Source organism: Panulirus ornatus, chromosome 9 (genome assembly GCF_036320965.1).
Source record: "Panulirus ornatus isolate Po-2019 chromosome 9, ASM3632096v1, whole genome shotgun sequence".
Classification (NCBI taxonomy): Eukaryota; Metazoa; Arthropoda; class Malacostraca; order Decapoda; family Palinuridae; genus Panulirus; species Panulirus ornatus.
The window spans coordinates 23923918-23944027 of record NC_092232.1 but is presented as its reverse complement, the minus strand read 5'-3'; the positions used below and the strand labels follow the sequence as shown (position 1 = coordinate 23944027).

General features: G+C 42.2%; 1 protein-coding gene across 1 annotated transcript; it reads right to left on the bottom strand.

Moving 5' to 3' along the window:
- Nucleotides 1–5215: 5215 nt before the first annotated feature.
- LOC139750276 (ionotropic receptor 21a-like) lies at nt 5216–19560 on the bottom strand. The gene is made up of 5 exons (XM_071664862.1): nt 19419–19560; nt 18830–19007; nt 12346–12494; nt 6972–7371; nt 5216–6760 (listed from the first exon to the last, which is right to left on the bottom strand). Exons 1-5 carry the CDS (start codon nt 19526–19528, stop codon nt 6572–6574), a joined length of 1026 nt encoding a protein of 341 aa, XP_071520963.1. The 5' UTR covers nt 19529–19560; the 3' UTR covers nt 5216–6571.
- Between the last annotated feature and the right edge of the window lie 550 nt (nt 19561–20110).

Here is a 20110-nt window from a genome sequence, read left to right as displayed (position 1 = left end):
GACTAAAAGGGGAGGGAGCGGGGGGCTGGAAATATATATATATTCTCTCTGGTAGTTCATTGATTAACGATAGAGATCAATAACCATCTGTTTGCGGGGTAATTGTGTTCTGTTGGTTTGTGTGTGTGTGTGTGTGTGTGTGTGTGTGTGTGTGTGTGTGTGTGTGTGTGTGTGTGTGTTCCCAGAGCAGAAGTTATTGCTGGATTCTGTTTGCTGTGTGAGGAGGGAACCTGCCGGCCTGTTTGCACGGACGAGAGGGAGGGAAAACATGATGGAAGAGAGAAGGAAATTAGAGATGAGAGGGAGAGGAGAGATATGTAGATGGAAGGAAGGAATGATAGGAGTTAAAGAGAGAAAGTTGGGAAGGAAGGAAGGAAGGAATGGGAAGAAGTGAAGGAAGAGTGAATGTAAGGAAAAGAGAGAAGGAAGGAATGGTAAACAGCGAAAGAAGTGTAATTGAAAGAAAAGAAAGGATAAATGGCATGGGAAAAGTGAGGGAAGAGTACTTGAAAGTAAGGAAGGAAGTTTGGATGGAATGGAGGAAGTAAAAGAAAGGTAAATGATAGAATAGTAAGAAGGAAAAAACAATGAAATGAAAGACGAAGAAAGAAATTCCAGAGACAAAATAAAACTAAGCAGTGAGAAAATATAATTTAGATTTGGGATAAAGGTTGGCGTTGTGACAATTCTAATTTCTTGTTACTGAAGCCAGTCACTCCACACATACACTGTCAACAGTCACTCCACACATACACTGTCAACAGTCACTCCACACATACACTGTCAACAGTCACTCCACACTCCCACTGTCAACAGTCACTCCACACTCCCACTGTCAACAGTCACTCCACACATACACTGTCAACAGTCACTCCACACTCCCACTGTCAACAGTCACTCCACACTCCCACTGTCAACAGTCACTCCACACTCCCACTGTCAACAGTCACTCCACACATACACTGTCAACAGTCACTCCACACTCCCACTGTCAACAGTCACTCCACACTCCCACTGTCAACAGTCACTCCACACTCCCACTGTCAACAGTCACTCCACACATACACTGTCAACAGTCACTCCACACTCCCACTGTCAACAGTCAGTTATTGACTCAGCTTCGATCCCCACTCCCTCAGCGCTGGCACACTGCAGCATGACTGTGGACGCGGCAGAGTGGGGCTATATCGAAGATGTGGTACGCCACAGCTTTACTGCATATGTCAATGTGCAGCTTTATCAGTAATGTGGCACGCCACAGCTTAACCAGAGATGTGGCACGCCACAGCTTAACCAGAAATGTGGCACGCCACAGCTTAACCAGAGATGTGGCACGCCACAGCTTAACCAGAGATGTGGCACGCCACAGCTTAACCAGAGATGTGGCACGCCACAGCTTAACCGGAGATGTGGCACGCCACAGCTTAACCAAAGATGTGGCACGCCACAGCTTAACCAGAGATGTGGCGTGCCACAGCTTAACCAGAAATGTGGCACGCCACAGCTTAACCAGAGATGTGGCACGCCACAGCTTAACCAGAGATGTGGCACGCCACAGCTTAACCGGAGATGTGGCACGCCACAGCTTAACCAAAGATGTGGCACGCCACAGCTTAACCAGAGATGTGGCGTGCCACAGCTTAACCAGAAATGTGGCACGCCACAGCTTAACCAGAAATGTGGCACGCCACAGCTTAACCAGAGATGTGGCACGCCACAGCTTAACCAGAAATGTGGCACGCCACAGCTTAACCAGAGATGTGGCACGCCACAGCTTAACCAGAGATGTGGCGTGCCACAGCTTAACCAGAAATGTGGCACGCCACAGCTTAACCAGAGATGTGGCAATGTTGCCTTTTATCAAAGACGTGGCACCACTTCAGCTTCATCGAGAATATTGCTAGTAGATTTATCGAAGATTTGGCACCGCTGCCGACAGCCTGTAGTTCTCAAATTCCATCAAGTCTCATTAAACCTGTATTGATTAACGTAATTAATATTACATCAAGGCTGATTATAACGAGACAATGACGGAATTACTAATGCAACACATGGAAACTATAATTTACATAATATAGCGACTAGTGTTACACTGTAATCTAATTTATATATATACACAATTACATGAAAAATTAATGCTCAATTCATTTACCAGAATTGTTAGGCTGTTTCCTTTCAGTTTCGTTTGTCAGTTCTGATAAAGAAATGACAAAGATCAGTGAGTTCAGATTCATTAACAGGTATTCTGATTAGGGTAAGGTTTGGGACAGTGTGGAGAGTTCTGGAAGAGTGTACAGTGGCGATGGGATGCGGGGCGCAACAAGAGAAAGTCCCCCGTCACTTGCAGAAACTTCCTGGAACATATGGAAGTCTGACAGAACTTCAGCTGCGCACAATCATCAACAGACCTTTTGTTTTTTTTAACTTACTCAAACATATGATGTTCAGCTCCAGGCAAGGGGCTATATGATTATATTTTCGTACTGCACACACACACACACACACACACACACACACACACACATCATTATGTATATATATATATATATATATATATATATATATATATATATATATATATATATATATATATATATATATATATATATATATATATTGCAAGAGGAGGTCAAAGAAGTGCACGTGGTCGAGTATATCCATATGATCAAGAGAAAATGAAACGCGATAAGTTCTCAAGTGCACTTTCGTGTAATGATCACATCATCAGGGGAGATACAAGGAATGAGGCGGAAGAAGTAGACTGCCGACATACGAGGAAGAGACATAGCTAAGACGCCATTGGTGTGTTCGGGATGGTGGTGTTTACATGAGTTTACATGAGAAAGACAGACAACAGGAGACCTGATTGGCCCACGACTGGGTTGTCTGAAAAAAAGAAAAGAAAATGATTTAACTTGACAATTCATTCCCCTCAGAATCTTTTTCAAGCCATCACCGACTCCCAGCTGCTGCATATTAGCCTTCTAGTGTCTTCGTTAGCGCAGTCGTTTATACGTTTATTTCTGGCGTTTTTCTCCAAGTATACCTGGTGGTCGGGTCTGCCATCAGGCATGTCATATAATTCGATTATGTAGACAGGAAAGGGAACTGTTTACAGATTTTTGCCCACGACAAGGTTATCAAGTTTGAATAGATCTTCACTAATATTCATATTACAGTTCTATGTCTTCTTATGATATTATTACTTGACCGGGCCTGGTAATACTATCTTATCTATGTACTCTAAAGATTCAAGTCTTTCACAAACTGGAAACGAAGCTAAACTGTTGCTTGTGGTACTTTCTCTCTCTCGAGAGAGAACATCTTCCTCTTCACACATGGGTCTGTTTGCTACCATGTTTGTACGTTCTGCTAGTGTGAAACAAAACTCCAATCCTTCCTGCTAGTTTATCTTTAATATTTTACTTCCTAACACACACACACACACACTCTCTCTCTCTCTCTCTCTCTCTCTCTCTCTCTCTCTCTCTCTCTCTCTCTCTCTCTCTCTCTCTCATAAAACTCGGAAATTTGCTTTGTCAAATGCTTTAACAAAGTCATGAGACAGAGAACAACAAAAAAAATATCCATTCTCTTTCCTTGCAATAATAGGCTTTCACGTTATGTTGTTGTTGCTGTTGTTGTTGTTGTTATTGTAAACCAAAAAAGTTAGGTTTGTGGACTTTGGCCTGACACAGTTTCGTACTGGCCTTCGTGCACAGGGCTGTTGGTGGCCAAGTGCTTCGCGTCATGTGGTACTCTTACATTTTTTTCCCACAGACTTTAATACTACGTGATATGTCAGGCTGTCTGCTCTATACTGCATTGGTATTATTGGGATGGATCCTCCTGTGTGTGTGTGTGTGTGTGTGTGTGTGTGTGTGTGTGTGTGTGTCTGTGTGTGTGTGTGTGAGTGTGTGTGTCTGTGTGTTACGTATGACAGTTTCATAGATATCTACCGTATATTTTTGATCAGTGCTTTGCCTCAGTTAAAGCTATCCTCATCCGTACCCCTTAAAGAGAGAGAGAGAGAGAGAGAGAGAGAGAGAGAGAGAGAGAGAGAGAGAGAGAGAGAGAGAGAGAGAGAGAGAGAGAGAGAGAGAGAGATGTGTCATCTTAAAAGTCCGTCATACAGTATCTCGCTTAGACATCAGTAATTTAATAGTGCAACTGCATATTCCTGAACGCCGCCCCACCATGCAAGAGACAGCATGACATTAGACCCTTTTTATGGGGTCATGACCTTGGCTAATCGACCAACTGTGTACCGGGAGCTGGTCCTACGAGTTAAGCATCACACTTTTTTTTCGTCATCCTCTTCACCACAGATCTCGTATGTGCTCAAAATGTATCACTCTATGATATCGCCTTAAAAACACGGCATATTTTAGCACGATGGTAGAATGTTTGAACGTACTGGTACAGTATATATATATATATATATATATATATATATATATATATATATATGTATATATATATATATATATATATATATATATATATATATATATATGTATATATATATATATATATATATATATATATATATATATATATATATATATATATATATATATATATATATATATATATATATATTCCTATGAGTCCACGGCGAAAATGAAAAACGATAAGTTCCCAAGTGCACTTTCGTGTTATAATCACATCATCAGGGGAGACACAAGAGAGAAGTATAACAGTCAGTTGATATACGACGAAGAGATGAAGCTAGGACGCCATTTCGTAAACAGGCGATTGTCCAAGACAGACAACGAGCGTATCATAAACTTATTATTTTACAAATTTTATCAACAATAAAGTTATCCGCTTTGTACAGACCATCACTAATATTAAGATTATAATCTTTTTTGTGTATTTGATAGTAGAAGATTCAATGATATTTCTCTTGGTAATAGAATTAGAGTTAATAACTGAGTTGGCGTTACTCAGTCAATACAATGATCATAGTTTTTAAAGTGATTAAACAAGGCATTTGATTCTTGTCCCGTTCTTATACTATATTTGCGTTGCTTAAGTCTAACAGAAAGATCCTTACCAGTTTGCCCAACATAAAACTTATCACAATTTCTACATGGCACTTTACAGATGCACCCAGGAAAATTTTCTGGTGAATTCCTGATTAAGATTTTCTTTCTAGTATAGTATAGTATAGTATAGTATAGTATAGTATAGTATAGTATAGTATAGTATAGTGCAGTCTTATTGTTGTGTGTGTGTGTGTGTGTGTGTGTGCGTGTGCGCGCGCGCGCGCGCGCTTAAAAAAGTTAAAAAATGATGAAGGAAGACACACCTTAAAGTATGTAACATCGTAGTTTGGGGGATTCAGAATCTTAAAGTTCAACGTTGTATGCCTGCCAGAGTTTTAAATGTTGATGACCGGGTTGTTTACCTTAATATCAAGGACATCTGTTCCAGTGGTTGAGGTTGTGTTACGTCGTTGCGATGGTCTTCAGTCGTTTGTGATTCTCCGACCGTCCCTGGTTGGGTGAGCATCAAGTTCACGTTGGGTGATTCATCTGGTGATGCTTGCGTGCCCCTCCATCATTCAAGTGATCCGTGTTTGGTAAATATCATAACCAATGTTATAACTCATGTTATCATGATGTTTACAACCTCAAGATGGGAAAACAATGAACTACAACACTTGTACATGTAGGTACTTCCCTCCACCGTGTTGATTGTAACTGTAGCTATCATTATTTTATTTTTTTATTTCATTTTTTTTTTTTCTTTTGGCTGAATCACATCATTCCTGGCGACAGGAAATCTTTACTAAGGACTACAACTAATGGTTGTCATGGCAAGGGTTAAGGCGATAACAACCTTGTTAGGTAATGACTTGGTTCATCTGTTAAGACCAGTAACGGCAGAGAAGAGTATGTATCATTGTGGACACTTTTGTAGTAAGTGATGGTAAATAGAGAGAGAGAGAGAGAGAGAGAGAGAGAGAGAGAGAGAGAGAGAGAGAGAGAGAGAGAGAGAGAGAGAGAGAGAGAGAGGAAATTAGATGAGAAAGAGCAACAGAAGGAAAAAAAAATAGTACTAGGTGGAAACAGCAATACAAGAGTGTGTGCAGCAGACACTGGCTGGATCCGTGAGACGATCCTCCATCAACCTTTAATTAACATTAAGTGAGCTTACATCTTCCACGTAATGAGACAACTACAACAGTAACATCACTGCAATGGGTAAACTTGTGTTACGCTACCGAAGCGTTATAAGCTCCCTGATGTCCTCCAGTAAAACAAGAGACTCCAGATCCTGATACAGCCACGTCCTTATGAGATCACAAGGCTATGGAGGATTTCCATCTTGCTGCAGGGAGAGGCTTGGGCTGGTGGCGTGTAGTGTTCTTCTCGTGTATAAGGAAGATAATGTATCGAGGAAATGATGTGTATATTACTAAAGTGTGATGAACAGCAAGAAAAGAGTTTGACTCCACTACTCCTACAGTGACAGAATGCTTCGACTCCACTTGCTGTATTGGTTGATACATCCAGTGCTCGCCTCCTACGAGATATGATGTCCTCGAGGGACGTGCTGGGTCTTAGGTTCTCTCTAGATCTGTTTTCCAGGGCTTGGAGGTTCTCCAGAAGCAGGTCCTGGACGGTGAGAAGTACGCGAGGTGTTCCCCGACGAAGCAGACGGTGGAGATGGCAAGACCCGTAAGCAGGAGGTAGAGAGGACCCTGAAGGTGCGCCAGTGTCAAAGACTGTAGGCGCCCTGACGACGTGTCCTGCCAATGGGGATAAGGATATCAGATCCTACAGCAAGAGGTAATATCCTGCAGCTGCAACTCAAACTCATTATCTGGTAGATATAACTGTAAAATATAGATCATTCTGGCTGAAACGGTGTTATCATATGCATTGTATAATGGCTGGAATGTTTATATATTTCGTTTGTGTTTCGTGTGTCCCTCTACAGAATCCTTCTCCCGCCATTACCTCCTCAGTTCCCCTCTTCAGCTCGTCCATCAGGTCGCTGTGCCATTTATGCACCAGCCCGGCTTCGACCATCCGCTGAATTCCGTCGTCGAACTTGACCTTCCAGGGCGTACCCTTCTGGAAGATGAAAGCCAGGCTGCCTTTGTAGATCTGGTCCTTCATGGGGTAGACGCGGCTGCCGTGGCCGAGTTTGATGTAGACGACCTCCATGTAGGAGAGCGTTTCGATGAGGGCGTGGGTCCCCGACAGCACCATCTCAATACAGCCCTCTATACCCTTGAAGGTCATCTCATTGATGATGGGTACCAAGTCCAGCTTGTCTCCCAGAGCGGCGAGCGCCCTCTCGGTCGATGTGGCTAGGGCCTCTGGGACGAACTCCCCATAGTCGTGCATGCACAGCCTGACGAAGGTATATGTTTCACGTGTTACACTGAGACCTGGGGATAGACACGTGGTGACGTGTTCCTCCAGAAACGACCAGTTTAGACGATAGTTATGTTAGTATCTGCTCAACACCGCTAGTATTATTAGAAGCTCATACTGAGATGAAAAGGGTCTGGCAACCATCCACCGAAGTGTATTGACAAAGCTGATCATATACACAAGGACAACCATGAAGGAGTCATCAAAACGATATAAAAGACGTCAGTATTTGCCTCAAAAATGACTGACAATGTTCTCAAGTATGACTTTGGTTACAGGTAGAAATTGGGCACTTTTTGGCGCACATAGTCGAGAGAAGAAAGATACATATAAATCTACCAATCGTGTGCTGAATACTTTCAATATCAACATCTCCCAGGATGAGCAATTGTCGAAGCAGAAGCTTCGACGGGCCATCAGTACTGGGTATAGGTTTCATTATGCAGTACTGCAGAAGCTGGAAATAAAAGCTACAGAGCTCTGTTGAGGGAAAGAAGTATTATACAGTGATAAAGAAAGGAATACGAAGTGTCAGAGTAAAGTGTACACAATCTGGTGGGAAGAAGACAGTGAGAGGTGAGGAAATTGTGTCAGGAGCGAAAATATTGGTCAGGGACAAAGAAGTTAAAGAAGCACGACTGATAGAGAGGAGGGATGTGCTTCACTGTGCTTTACTGTGCCTCGTGGTCTTGCCTCGGGTGGCCAGGACACACACAGTGAAGCGTTGATGTTCCGGGAGATGAACAATTCAACGCAAAATCTCTTAAGTTTCTTAAGCAGAATATTTAAAATGTTTTAGAGAGAAGAATGCATCTAAGATACACATGGGACTTCTTGCATGTGTATCATGGAAGAGCGTAATGGAACAGATACGAAGGAAGTCTATGAAACAGATTCATAAAACAAATTTAGGACATGGAGTCTTGAGGTAATGAACAAGTGTCACGAATTAGTGTGTTCTGGACCACAACCGAGATCAAGAGTTGTGGGAGAGAGCAAAGCTGAGCGGTAGATCCATGGAACAGTGCAGTATTTTGCGGGAGAGAAGTGGAACGGGGTAGTGCTCTGCAGCAGAGCAGTGGAATAGGGTAGTACTCTGGAGTAAAGAGGAGTGGAACAGGATAGTACTAGAGATGCAGAGTAGTGGAAGTGAGCAGTGCTGGGCAGGAGATTCATGGAATAGAGTAGTGTAGGGACAGCAGAGTGAGGGAACAGAGTAGTGGTGAGGCTACAGACTGGTGGAATAGAGCAATGCCGTGGCAGTAAGGTGTTGGAACAGGTCAGTGCTGAGGCAGTTGAGTCATGGAAAAGAGTAATGCTGAGGCAAGAGTCATGGAGCATGGTAGTGCAGGAGGAGCGGAGTGGTAGGACAGAGTAGGGTCAGGACAACAGAGCCACGGAGCAGAGGAGAGCAGAGTGGTGAACAGAACCATACCTGTATGGGCTTTTCGCCAGCTCCTCTATAGTGTGGATCCTGAAAAACCACAAAATATTCAAGTGAAAAATCCAAATCCATAAGATGTTTTCCAGTCCTCAAGTTACATTTTCTTGAAGATATTATTCAATATACCAGTAAGGACAGTGTTGATCAGAGCATTGCAGAAAATTTGCAGAAAATGAATACACAGTCGTGAGAAATAACTAATCACCGAGGTCTTAAAAGCCTTTGCAACATATATACACCAATCTGAAACCAAACTCCCCACACATACATAAGTTATACTTTCACGACTGTGTTCTAGATATCATACATCCTCACAATACTACAGACATCGATTCAACATATCGCAAGAGCCATCATGTCTACGATGCAACTACCGTGATGTAGGCACCGAACACTTACTGCTCAATTGCATCGCAATCCTCCCACGTAGACACAGAGGCCAGTGGTCTCTCCACATTTCATTAATGCGGCCAGAACTTTCGCCTCCTCACCCACCACATGGCTCACTTCAGCTGCTTTGGTTCTATTCACTGCCATATCCATTCCCAAATATCTTAAATGCTTCACTTCCTCCTAGTTTTCTCCATTCAAAGCCTCACACCAAATAACCTGTCTCTTTTTCTGCTAAAACTTTCCTTTTATTCACAATCACTCTCAACTCTCTCCTTCCACACACTCAGATACCAACTTCTGCAGTTATTCACTCTAATCTGCCACCATCACCGCGTCATAAGCAAACATCAACTGACTCACCTCGCCCCAAAACCCTCGCATTTACCTCTTTCTCCACGTCATCTAAAAACAATAAAAAAGCCATGGCGACAGCACACACCCTTGCCACAGACCAGCCTTCACCTGGATCAACTCACCCTCTTCTCCTCCTACTCCCACACATGCCTTATACTCTTGACAAAAACTCCTTACTTCCTCTAGCAGCTTTCCTCACATTCATGTGCCTATCACCGAGCAATTCTATCATCCCCTATCATATGCTTTTTCTAGATCCGTCAATGAATGTTCCTCACACAAATTCTTCAAAGCAAACGCCTGATCCACACATCCTCTGCCACTCCTCGAAAGTGTATTGTTTCTCAGTCTGATTCTCCAGACATGGCTGTACCCTCTCACTCATCACTCTCCCATACGGCTTAGCAGGCTCACTCAACAACCTTATACCTTTGTAGTTCGAACCTTCGCCTTTGTTCCCCTTGCCTTTGTACAATGGGATTGTAAAGAAAAATAAATCGAATCTATAAAGAACATGAAAGAGAAAAATATGGCAGAAAGTCAAAATTCTAATGTTTAGTTGCTATCACTGAAAAGCGTTTTGTTTCGAAATTCAAAAAAAGAAAAAACGTAACTCAATGTAGGATCTTATTATCATCATCATTAACGTAATGGCCTGTAAAATGGACCCCGGGAAGGCCAGGTCGCCAGTAATTAAGAAATTTATAAATACGTTTAATGATCACATCGGAAATATGGCTGTTTAAACTTGAAGTTCTTAATGCACGTGATTCACAACATGTTCGGCGAAGCTTTACATGAAATCAAAATTCTGGGGAAAAGATGAAATAGTCACCAAAAAAAAAAAAAAATATATGTATTTTTCAGAAGTGCCTTTTTTTTCTGATTAGGAACTAGTTGGAGAGGTGTCACTGCCTGTGATATCAACGTGAAACCTTTTGAAATCGAACTAAACGTCTCACGACCTGTTGCGAGGTGTTGAACATGATTAAACCCTTAACTTAATTACGCTAAACTCTAATAAAATCACTGATTAACCGAAATATATTTTTTCTTGAAGCTATTTGGAATTCACCTATGATTAATTACTTTAAGCAAAACCGAAAATATGAAAATATTTGGCCAGAAAGCACAAGAGTGTAGCTATGGATTTTGTTAGACCACAAATGCTTCGCTGCAGAACTTTAGATATATATTCATAAAGTCCACCTCTCCAAAATATCAAGAGTTCCATTAAGTTCATTATTACTTAGGAAGGTTCCCAAAAGTTAATGATTATTGAAAAAGTTTCCAGAAGTTGATTATTAATTAAGAAAGTTTCCAGAAGTTAATTATTACTCAAGAAAGTTTCCAGAAGTTAATCATTACTTAAGAAAGTTTCCAGAAGTTAATCATTACTTAACAAAGTTTCCAGAAGTTAATTATTACTTAAGAAGGTTTCCAGAAGTTAATAATTACTTGAAAAAGTTCCAGAAGTAAATTATTACTCAAGGAAATTTCCAGAGGTAACATTACTTAAGGAGGAATCAAGACCAGATCACTTAGACTCAAAGAAAATGATGCACGGGAGGGATTCCATCACTCGGTCACCCTAGCAGTCATGTTTTCGAGGAGGAAAATATAAGCTTGTGGGAAAATTTGTGGGCAAAGGTAAATCATGGAAGGGAAACGTGTTGACGAGTGTTAACAGCACTCAGTTTAAAATAAGTGGAACATAATCCATATATCATCAAGTTATGATAAGATAATCTACATGATTATACAACATACTGACATTGTAGTCAAGGTAGTGGTCAAGGACGTAAACATCTCGGGGTCTGAAACCATAAATCCTGGAGCTGCTCGAGGGTGTCGCGCTGGGCAGCTGGGGGAAGATAGCCTACCTCTTGCAAGTTCTTATAAAAACCGAGGCGTTTTGTTTCTGTGGTACAGATAATGTTGCTGGGCGTTTTTATGATCATAGCAATCATCAACATTTTCCAGGATCATGCTTGGATAAATCTATCGAGTTTTGCTTCCATTCGTGAATATAAAGTAAGGGGGAATATATGTGGTTTTACTTCATAGCACGAGCGAGTTGTGCGTCTGGTTTAACTAGTCTCGCTTCTTGGTCGTAAGAACAGGGTAGAGTACCATCTGAGCGGCGCCAACCCAGGGGATCAGGCAGTGAATCAGGTTTGGGTAGACACGATAAGGTACCCTAAAAATGACAGGTAATAATTCTTTATGAACTACAGAAGCATTCCAACTCATTTCAGATTGGCATCAAGGTACACACACACACACACACACACACACACACACACACACACGCACACACACACACACACATATATATATATATATATATATATATATATATATATATATATATATATATATATATATATATATATATATATATATATATATAAATCCTTGTAATGAGTGACGACGTGGGTGTGGCATGAATGCCTCAGGCTGCGTTTTGAGACAGATCTGATCAGTAGAAAGCTGAACGGCAAACAGCAAAACTCATTGGGGAAATGAGGAAGGAGGCGTCTTGAAAGGGACCACAGGTTCCTCCGACATGCCAGAGATGAGTAGGGGCTCACCTGTCCTCATGGATGAGTAAAGAAGCTCCCTTTGAGGGAGACAACTGTGATGGATGGGACTCACCTACATTCCCCTGAAAGGAAGGCAAAACTCGTCTGGAGATCGCCTGAGACGAGGAGGGTTACGTAACCTAACCTTGACGGACGGGAGCAGAGTGAGACTCACCTGGAGGGGAAGGTGGGCACAGTGAGGACGGCGATGAGGTTGCCGGTGTAGCAGACGACCAGGACGAAGCCACCCACCCACCAGGAGGCCAGGAACAGCCGCTGGGACCACTCTCTGGGTACGTGCCACACAGGCTCGTTGGTCACACCCTGCAGGAGGTACAGTCTCTCTCTCTCTCTCTCTCTCTCTCTCTCTCTCTCTCTCTCTCTCTCTCTCTCTCTCTCTCTCCCTCTCTCTCTCTAAGGAAAATACTAACTCAGACACGTGGAGACGAGTCTAGAAACTCTCACCAAACGTAATAACATCAGGTTGAATTAGGTTTGGTTTGCATTCATCGGATTACATTTCCAAGCTTACTAAGTGTGCATAATAAACGCATCCAGTTCAAGTTTCTCGATGTCCTTGCATCTTTCCTGAAAACACAAAGAAAATACAAAAGAAATCCTGGCCTGGGTTTCAGCAGGTATTGATGACTGTGTTTAAAAGGTAAGGTAAAAACTTTAGCAATACTCGTAAGCTTCACAATGAAGTTTAACTCAAATTCAGTCTTATGAATGTAGGATTTACTTGATTAGCATAGAAGTTGCTATTCTATATTTTGTTTTCATAGAGAATGAATTTTTTCTTCCACTTCTGATCCTACTACTTGAGCCGACACAATACTAATGTTATCATAAAATCTCTTCGCCATTTCCTTCAGAAGTGGTATAATTATAACCTATGTCTCCTGTGTTTGCTAGCCAAGTTGAGCGGCGGCAGAAGGTATAAGATGAAATGAACGCCCTTCCACTCCGACACTTTGATCAAGTGTCAATTTTCCACGAAACTTTTGGAAAGACGAATACAAATAAGGCTCACAAAACTCAAACACAAAAAAAAACAACCCAAAATATTGAAGTCTGTCAGGTGAATGAATCAGTAGCTTCTCTTACTCTCGATCCCTCGTGTCTGCATAATATTCCCGCATCAAGCCTGCACAGTGGAGTCAAGTGTACAAACACATATCCTAGCTCTAATGTCGATACTGAAGGCGTAATGCGTCTAGACCCGTACTCCCACTCCTACCGTCCAAAGGCAACTGGCTGCCTTGAGCGGTGATGTTTGTTGACACGTGACGTCATAACTGACATTCGTTAACGTTTTATTTCGACCACATCTCACTCTGGTGTTTATTCACTACTGATATTCTTATATCAGAATATCATACGTTGTATCGTAAATTAGATAGGTTATCTGCAGCTTTTAAAGATGTTTATTTTCCTGTTGCCCCGTAACAGCCGGCGTTCTTTGTTACATGTAAACAAATGAAAATCTTACATAAACAGACTAGTATATATATATATATATATATATATATATATATATATATATATATATATATATATATATATATAGACCCCGGTCTACCACATCGTTCCAATTCACTCTATTCCTTGCACGCCTTTCACCCTCCTGCATGTTCAGGCCCCGATCAAAATCTTTTTCACTCCATCCTTCCTCTTCCAATTTGGTCTCCCACTTCTCCTCGTTCCCTCCACCTCTGACACATATATCTTCTTGGTCAATCTTTCCTCACTCATTCTCTCCATATGACCAAACCATTTCAAAACACCCTCTTCTGCTCTCTCGACCACACTCTTTTTATTACCACACATCTCTCTTACCCTTTCATTACTTACTCAATCAAACCACCTTACACCACATATTGTCCTCATACATCTCATTTTCAACACATCCACCCTCCTCCGCACAACCCTATATATAGCCCACGCCTCACAGCCATATAACATTGTTGGAACACTGTTCCTTCAATCATACCCAGTTTTGCTTTCCGAGATAACGTTCTCGCCTTCCATACAATTTTTTAACGCTTCCAGAGCTTTCGCCTCCTCCACCACCTTACGACTCACTTCCGCTTCCATGGTTCCATCAGCTGCAAGTCCACTCCGAGATGTCTGAAACACTTCACTTTCCCCAGTTTTTCTCCATTCAAACTTATCTCCCAGTTGACTTGTCCCTCAACCCTACTGTACCTAATAACCTTGCTCTTATTCACATTTACTCTCAGCTTTCTTCTTTCACACACTTTACCAAACTCAGTCACCAGCTTCTGCAGTTTCTCAACCGAATCAGCCATCAGCGCTGTATCATCAGCGAACAACAACTGACTCACTTCCCAAGCCCTTTCATCCAAAACAGACTGCATACTTGCACCTCTCACCAAAACTCTTGCATTCACCTCCCTAACAACCCCATCCATAAACAAATTAAACAACCATGGAGACATCACACACCCCTGCCGCAAACCTACATTCACTGAGAACCAATCACTTTCCTCTCTTCCTACTCGTACACATGTCTCACATCCTCGATAAAAACTTTTCACTGCTTCTAACAACTTGCCTCCCACACCATATATTCTTAATACCTTCCACAGAGCATCTCTATCAACTCTATCATATGCTTTCTCCAGATCCATAAATGCTACATACAAATACATTTGTTTTTTTTAAGTATTTCTCACACACATTCTTCAAAGCAAACACCTGGAAAGTTTTGTGGGGCCTGGATATGAAAAGGGAGCTGTGGTTTCGGTGCATTATACATGACAGCTAGAGAATGAGTGTGAACGAATGTGGCCTTTGTTGTCTTTTTCTAGCGTTACCTCGCGCGTGTGCGTGGGGGAGGGGGTTGTCACTTCATGTGTGGCTGGGTGTCGACGGGAATGAAGAAAGGCAGAGAGAGAGAGAGAGAGAGAAGGAGTGAAAAATTCCGAATACCAGGAAAAGTTTACTGAGGTAAATACGAAGTTTGGACGACCACTCTGACCTGACTCAGGTGAGCGGCGCGGTGGACGGTTCCTGCTCACGACCTCACTGCTCGCTGCTCTCCTCAACTGTCACGATTTACTACTTTTTCTTTATTGTATTATGGATTGTACTCTTCCCTCTGAATCCTATATGTAATGGCTCTGATGAGGCGTTGAAAAAAAAGAAAAAAATTATATATATATATATATATATATATATATATATATTTTTTTTTTTTTTTTTTTTTTTATACTTTGTCGCTGTCTCCCGCGTTTGCGAGGTAGCGCAAGGAAACAGACGAAAGAAATGGCCCAACCCCCCCCATACACATGTACATACACACGTCCACACACGCAAATATACATACCTACACAGCTTTCCATGGTTTACCCCAGACGCTTCACATGCCTTGATTCAATCCACTGACAGCACGTCAACCCCTGTATACCACATCGCTCCAATTCACTCTATTCCTTGCCCTCCTTTCACCCTCCTGCATGTTCAGGCCCCGATCACACAAAATCCTTTTCACTCCATCTTTCCACCTCCAATTTGGTCTCCCTCCTCTCCTCGCTCCCTCCACCTCCGACACACATATATATATATATATATATATATATATATATATATATATATATATATATATATATATATATATATATATGGAGTGAAAGAGATTTTGTGTGATCGGGGCCTGAACATGCAGGAGGGTGAAAGGAGGGCAAGAAATAGAGTGAATTGGAGTCATGTGGTATACAGGGGTTGACGTGCTGTCAGTGGATTGAAGCAAGGCATGTGGAGCGTCTGGGGTAAACCATGGAAAGCTGTGTAGGTATGTATATTTGCGTGTGTGGACGTGTGTATGTGCATGTGTATGGGGGGGGGGGGCCATTTCTTTCGTCTGTTTCCTTGCGCTACCTCGCAAACGCGGGAGACAGCGACAAAGTATAAAAAAAAAAAAAAAAAAAAAAAAAAAAAAAAATATATATATATATATATATATATATATATATATATCATAGAACATACAAACCTCCAACAGCCAGGATCGAACCCGGGACCCCTGTGCAAGTGGCGGGAATGCTGAGGACGACAAGTAGTGAGAGGCGGGTTGATCGTGAAGGGACATGACAGCGTGAGAGAGAGGCGTGGTAGTAGGCCCAGTCTGACTGAGATGGTGTGCACATGAAGCTGTCCAGGAACTATTCTTGACAGCCTAAGGCTTGTCTGTGGATGGTGAGCTCTGGTTTCGAGGCATAGAAAAAAAAGAGAGAACTAATGTGATGTGCAAATGAGAGTGTGGTTTGTTAGCCTGTTCATAACGCTACCTCCATGAAGAGAGGGAAGTATATATATATATATATATATATATATATATATATATATATATATATATATATATATATATATATAGGTTGTGTGTGTGTGTGTGTGTGTGTGTGTGTGTGTGTGTGTGTGGCCAGGCATCATGTGTCCAGCTGCTGTCGTATCTCCGGGGGATTTTTCCCGCTTACACTGGTGTTGTGCGCCGTCCCCCACATGAGAAATATTGTTTTTATTTACAAAAGTTACCCCGGTGCGGACACACACACACACACACACACACACACACACACACACAGCCAAGTGTTGGTTCCCACGTCTTTCTCAACGTTTTTATTTCACGTTTTTTGTAGAATTTTTCGGGAAAAAATGAATTAAAGGAAGAATGTTAGCGATTGTGTATTGGTTTTCTATCTTGATTTTCTTCAGATATCTTCAGTCTACGCGGCGCTTTAATGTCATATTCTCTCACAATTATGTAAATGTCAGTACCAGTCCGATTTACATTTTCCCAACAGAAAGTAAAACCATTTTCGTTTTCTTTTTGAGAATTGGAAGGGGGGGGGGGGAGACAGTGGCAGAATTATGCATGATTGGGTTGTACGGTAAGTGAATTCTGTGAAGGGTAACTTTAATATTCCCTCCGTCAGTAGACAGTCTTCCTCGTGTTGTCACATGAATCATAAACTAGTTACTCAACCATGGATCATCACTTGGCTCATCTGTTACTCATCTTGGCCTAGAATTTGTTTTCACAATTTCCTTTACTTCGCAACGAAAACTGGTATGCAATCAAGAGTGTTTTTCGTCATCAATATTGTTTTGCATGAGCGAGGAGCATCTACCCCTGTAACAGTAAGTGGAATTCTGTATTAACGAGAATCATTTACTTGAAGTGTTTGCGCACACACAACTGATGTATATGATCAGTGTATCCCCGAGGGGGTACATGGAGAGTTGAGACACTGTATGTGGTCTCAGACTCATCACCCTGAACACCTGAAGAAGGTGTTAAAGATGATCAAGTGAATGGATGTGATCTGGTGGTGTTGATGGTCTTAATGACCCCTGGAGGAGGTTCATATGACCCCTGGAGGAGGTTCATATGACCCCTGGAGGAGGTTCATATGACCCCTGGAGGAGGTTCATATGACCCTGGAGGAGGTTCATATGACCCCTGGAGGAGGTTCATATGACCCCTGGAGGAGGTTCATATGACCCCTGGAGGAGGTTCATATGACCCCTGGAGGAGGTTCATATGACCCCTGGAGGAGGTTCATATGACCCTGGAGGAGGTTCATATGACCCCTGGAGGAGGTTCATATGACCCCTGGAGGAGGTTCATATGACCCTGGAGGAGGTTCATATGCCTAAAGCCTTATTGACCAACGAGCCAACCGTTGCCCTTGCTCAACCTTGCCACTTCGTATGATTATCGTGCCTTTTCATCTACAGGTTTTCAAACTTGCCTACCAATGAATAGCGGCTCATTAGCAAAATGCAATTAGTTCAGTTTATCCAGCCTTTTGTCTTTTTTTAGATTGTATTTAGTGAAATGTTTGACGAATTGTGAAGAGTTACTGCATCCTATGTACATTTTTAGTCCCAGTGTTGTTCTTTTTTTGTGTGTGACTGTATACAAAATTACACTCGTGAAATACTGGATTATCTCAAACTGAAATTCTCTGGAAAACGTAATAATAGTAGAGCGAACACAGAAATGTTGTGCTGATGAATTTGCAGGATGTCGTTGCACTGAATTAACGGGGTTTGTTTCGATGAATTTACAAATATAGTTTACCTGAATTTACAGACTGGTGTTGACTTAAATCCGTACGACGTCGCTGTATCTAAATTACCGGGGGTTGGTGGGTGGGGGGGACGCCACTGAAGAGAACTGCATTACTGACGTCGCTCCAAGCTACATGTGTTGAGGAACTGCGTTACTGACGTCGCTCCAAGCTACATGTGCTGAGAAACGTGCGACTAATGCCCATGACTTGCTGCTTCTACCAGACTCATGACAACGTCTCTTTTAAAGAATTGATTCCATGGCTTAACGGACCCTATGAAGCTGTGTGGCGCCCCGTAATCCCGTGGTACTAGAAGATGTTAGATGCATGAGACACGTAAACTGTGTTAGGAAGGAAGTGCTCTGTTGAAGGAGGGAGGAAAAAATATCTCTGACAATATATGTTCCTGTTTCGTGATTACTTGAATCGTTAGTGCCATGTCGTCAGCTTACACCACTGGGCGTGTTAAGACATATACCAAATTATTCGCTATTTCTTGGTCTGTTGTGAAGTCATAGCATCATCGTCATGAGAGTACGAGAATACATCTAGATTCACCATGAGGACGAGGAAGAAGGCGTCGAGGGCAGGAAGGCGTCGCTTGGCGATGGCGTACAGGACGACAGCACCCAGCAGGAGGAGGCCGCCCATGGCCGCCCACACCGGGCCTGTGAAGGGACGCACCACACTACTCCAGCGGGGTAGAGGCGGCGGAACCAGCAGGCTGAGCCCAAACCTGGGGACACAGGTCACACAGATGAGGTCAGAGTTCACGACGGGGTCAAGAGGTTATGTAGTTTTACATCTTCCTCGTGCCTTATACAATGGCGTGTCCTGAATGCCTTATTAGAAATATTCAATATGCAACCTGTTTCATGGCCATGGTGTTTCATTGAATATCTATCGTGTTTCATGCCCACAGCGTTTCGCTGAATATTCAACCTGTTTCATGGCCACAGTGTTTCAATGAATATTCATCCTTGTTTCATGACTGCAGTGTTTCACTTACCTCAACCATGAGTTGTGATAGGATAATGAATCATGTTCGTAAACAGCAGTGCTCAACACTTGCCTCCGTTGGTGCGAAGGACACACAGTGACCCAACGTGCAGTAAGGAGGCGGTCGTGGGAGACTCAGGTGACTTACCCTTCATTGAAGTAGGAGACGGAGAAGTCGAAGTCGAGCGCCCTCTCACTAGTGACGGTGAAGTAGTTGATGGCCAGCTGCTTCTCTCCACGGTATACGTCACCAAGCATTCCAATCCAGCGCCCATTCTCTTTCGACCCCCACTCAACTGTAAATACATTTTTATATATATATATATATATATATATATATATATATATATATATATATATATATATATATACCTGTTCGCATACACTTACATTTGTTTATAATAGATCAGTGACGTATCAGTGGTGACCACTTAATGGTATATCCCAGCCATTAACACCAGTGTTGGGGAACCATCATCACCTCTCAGAGTCAAGTGTGTGTCTGCTCGCCTGTGGTAAGTACTCCTGCCTGATACGTGCCGAGCGCTGCAGATAAGGCTAATTCTTCCACATCATGCGAGACCCTGGCCTATTGCTGGGTACACACAGTGCTATCACCATCACTGCATCTGATTGCTCAAGTCATTCTTTTAGCTTTTTATCTCTTTATTCTATTTCTTCGGAGTACTTCCTTTAAGATACATCTTTCATAATTTTGTCGTCCTTTTTCTAAGGTTTTGTGATGTGTGAGAATCTGCCATCTGTGTGTACTCTTCATAAATCTCTATTTTCTCTAGTTTCTTCTTAATCTATTTTGTTTTATGCTTCACTGGTGAGTTG

What these genes read in the sequence shown, in the direction of transcription:
- LOC139750276 (XM_071664862.1), bottom strand. Translation starts at nt 19,528, where the DNA reads ATGCTTGGTGACGTATACCGTGGAGAGAAGCAGCTGGCCATCAACTAC. An exon ending in GTCTCCTACTTCAATGAAGG is followed by an intron (nt 19,008 to 19,418) that starts GTAAGTCACCTG and finishes CTGTGTCCCCAG; the next exon opens with GTTTGGGCTCAGCCTGCTGG. An exon ending in TGAAGAGGGGAACTGAGGAG is followed by an intron (nt 6,761 to 6,971) that starts GTAATGGCGGGA and finishes CCCCATTGGCAG; the next exon opens with GACACGTCGTCAGGGCGCCT.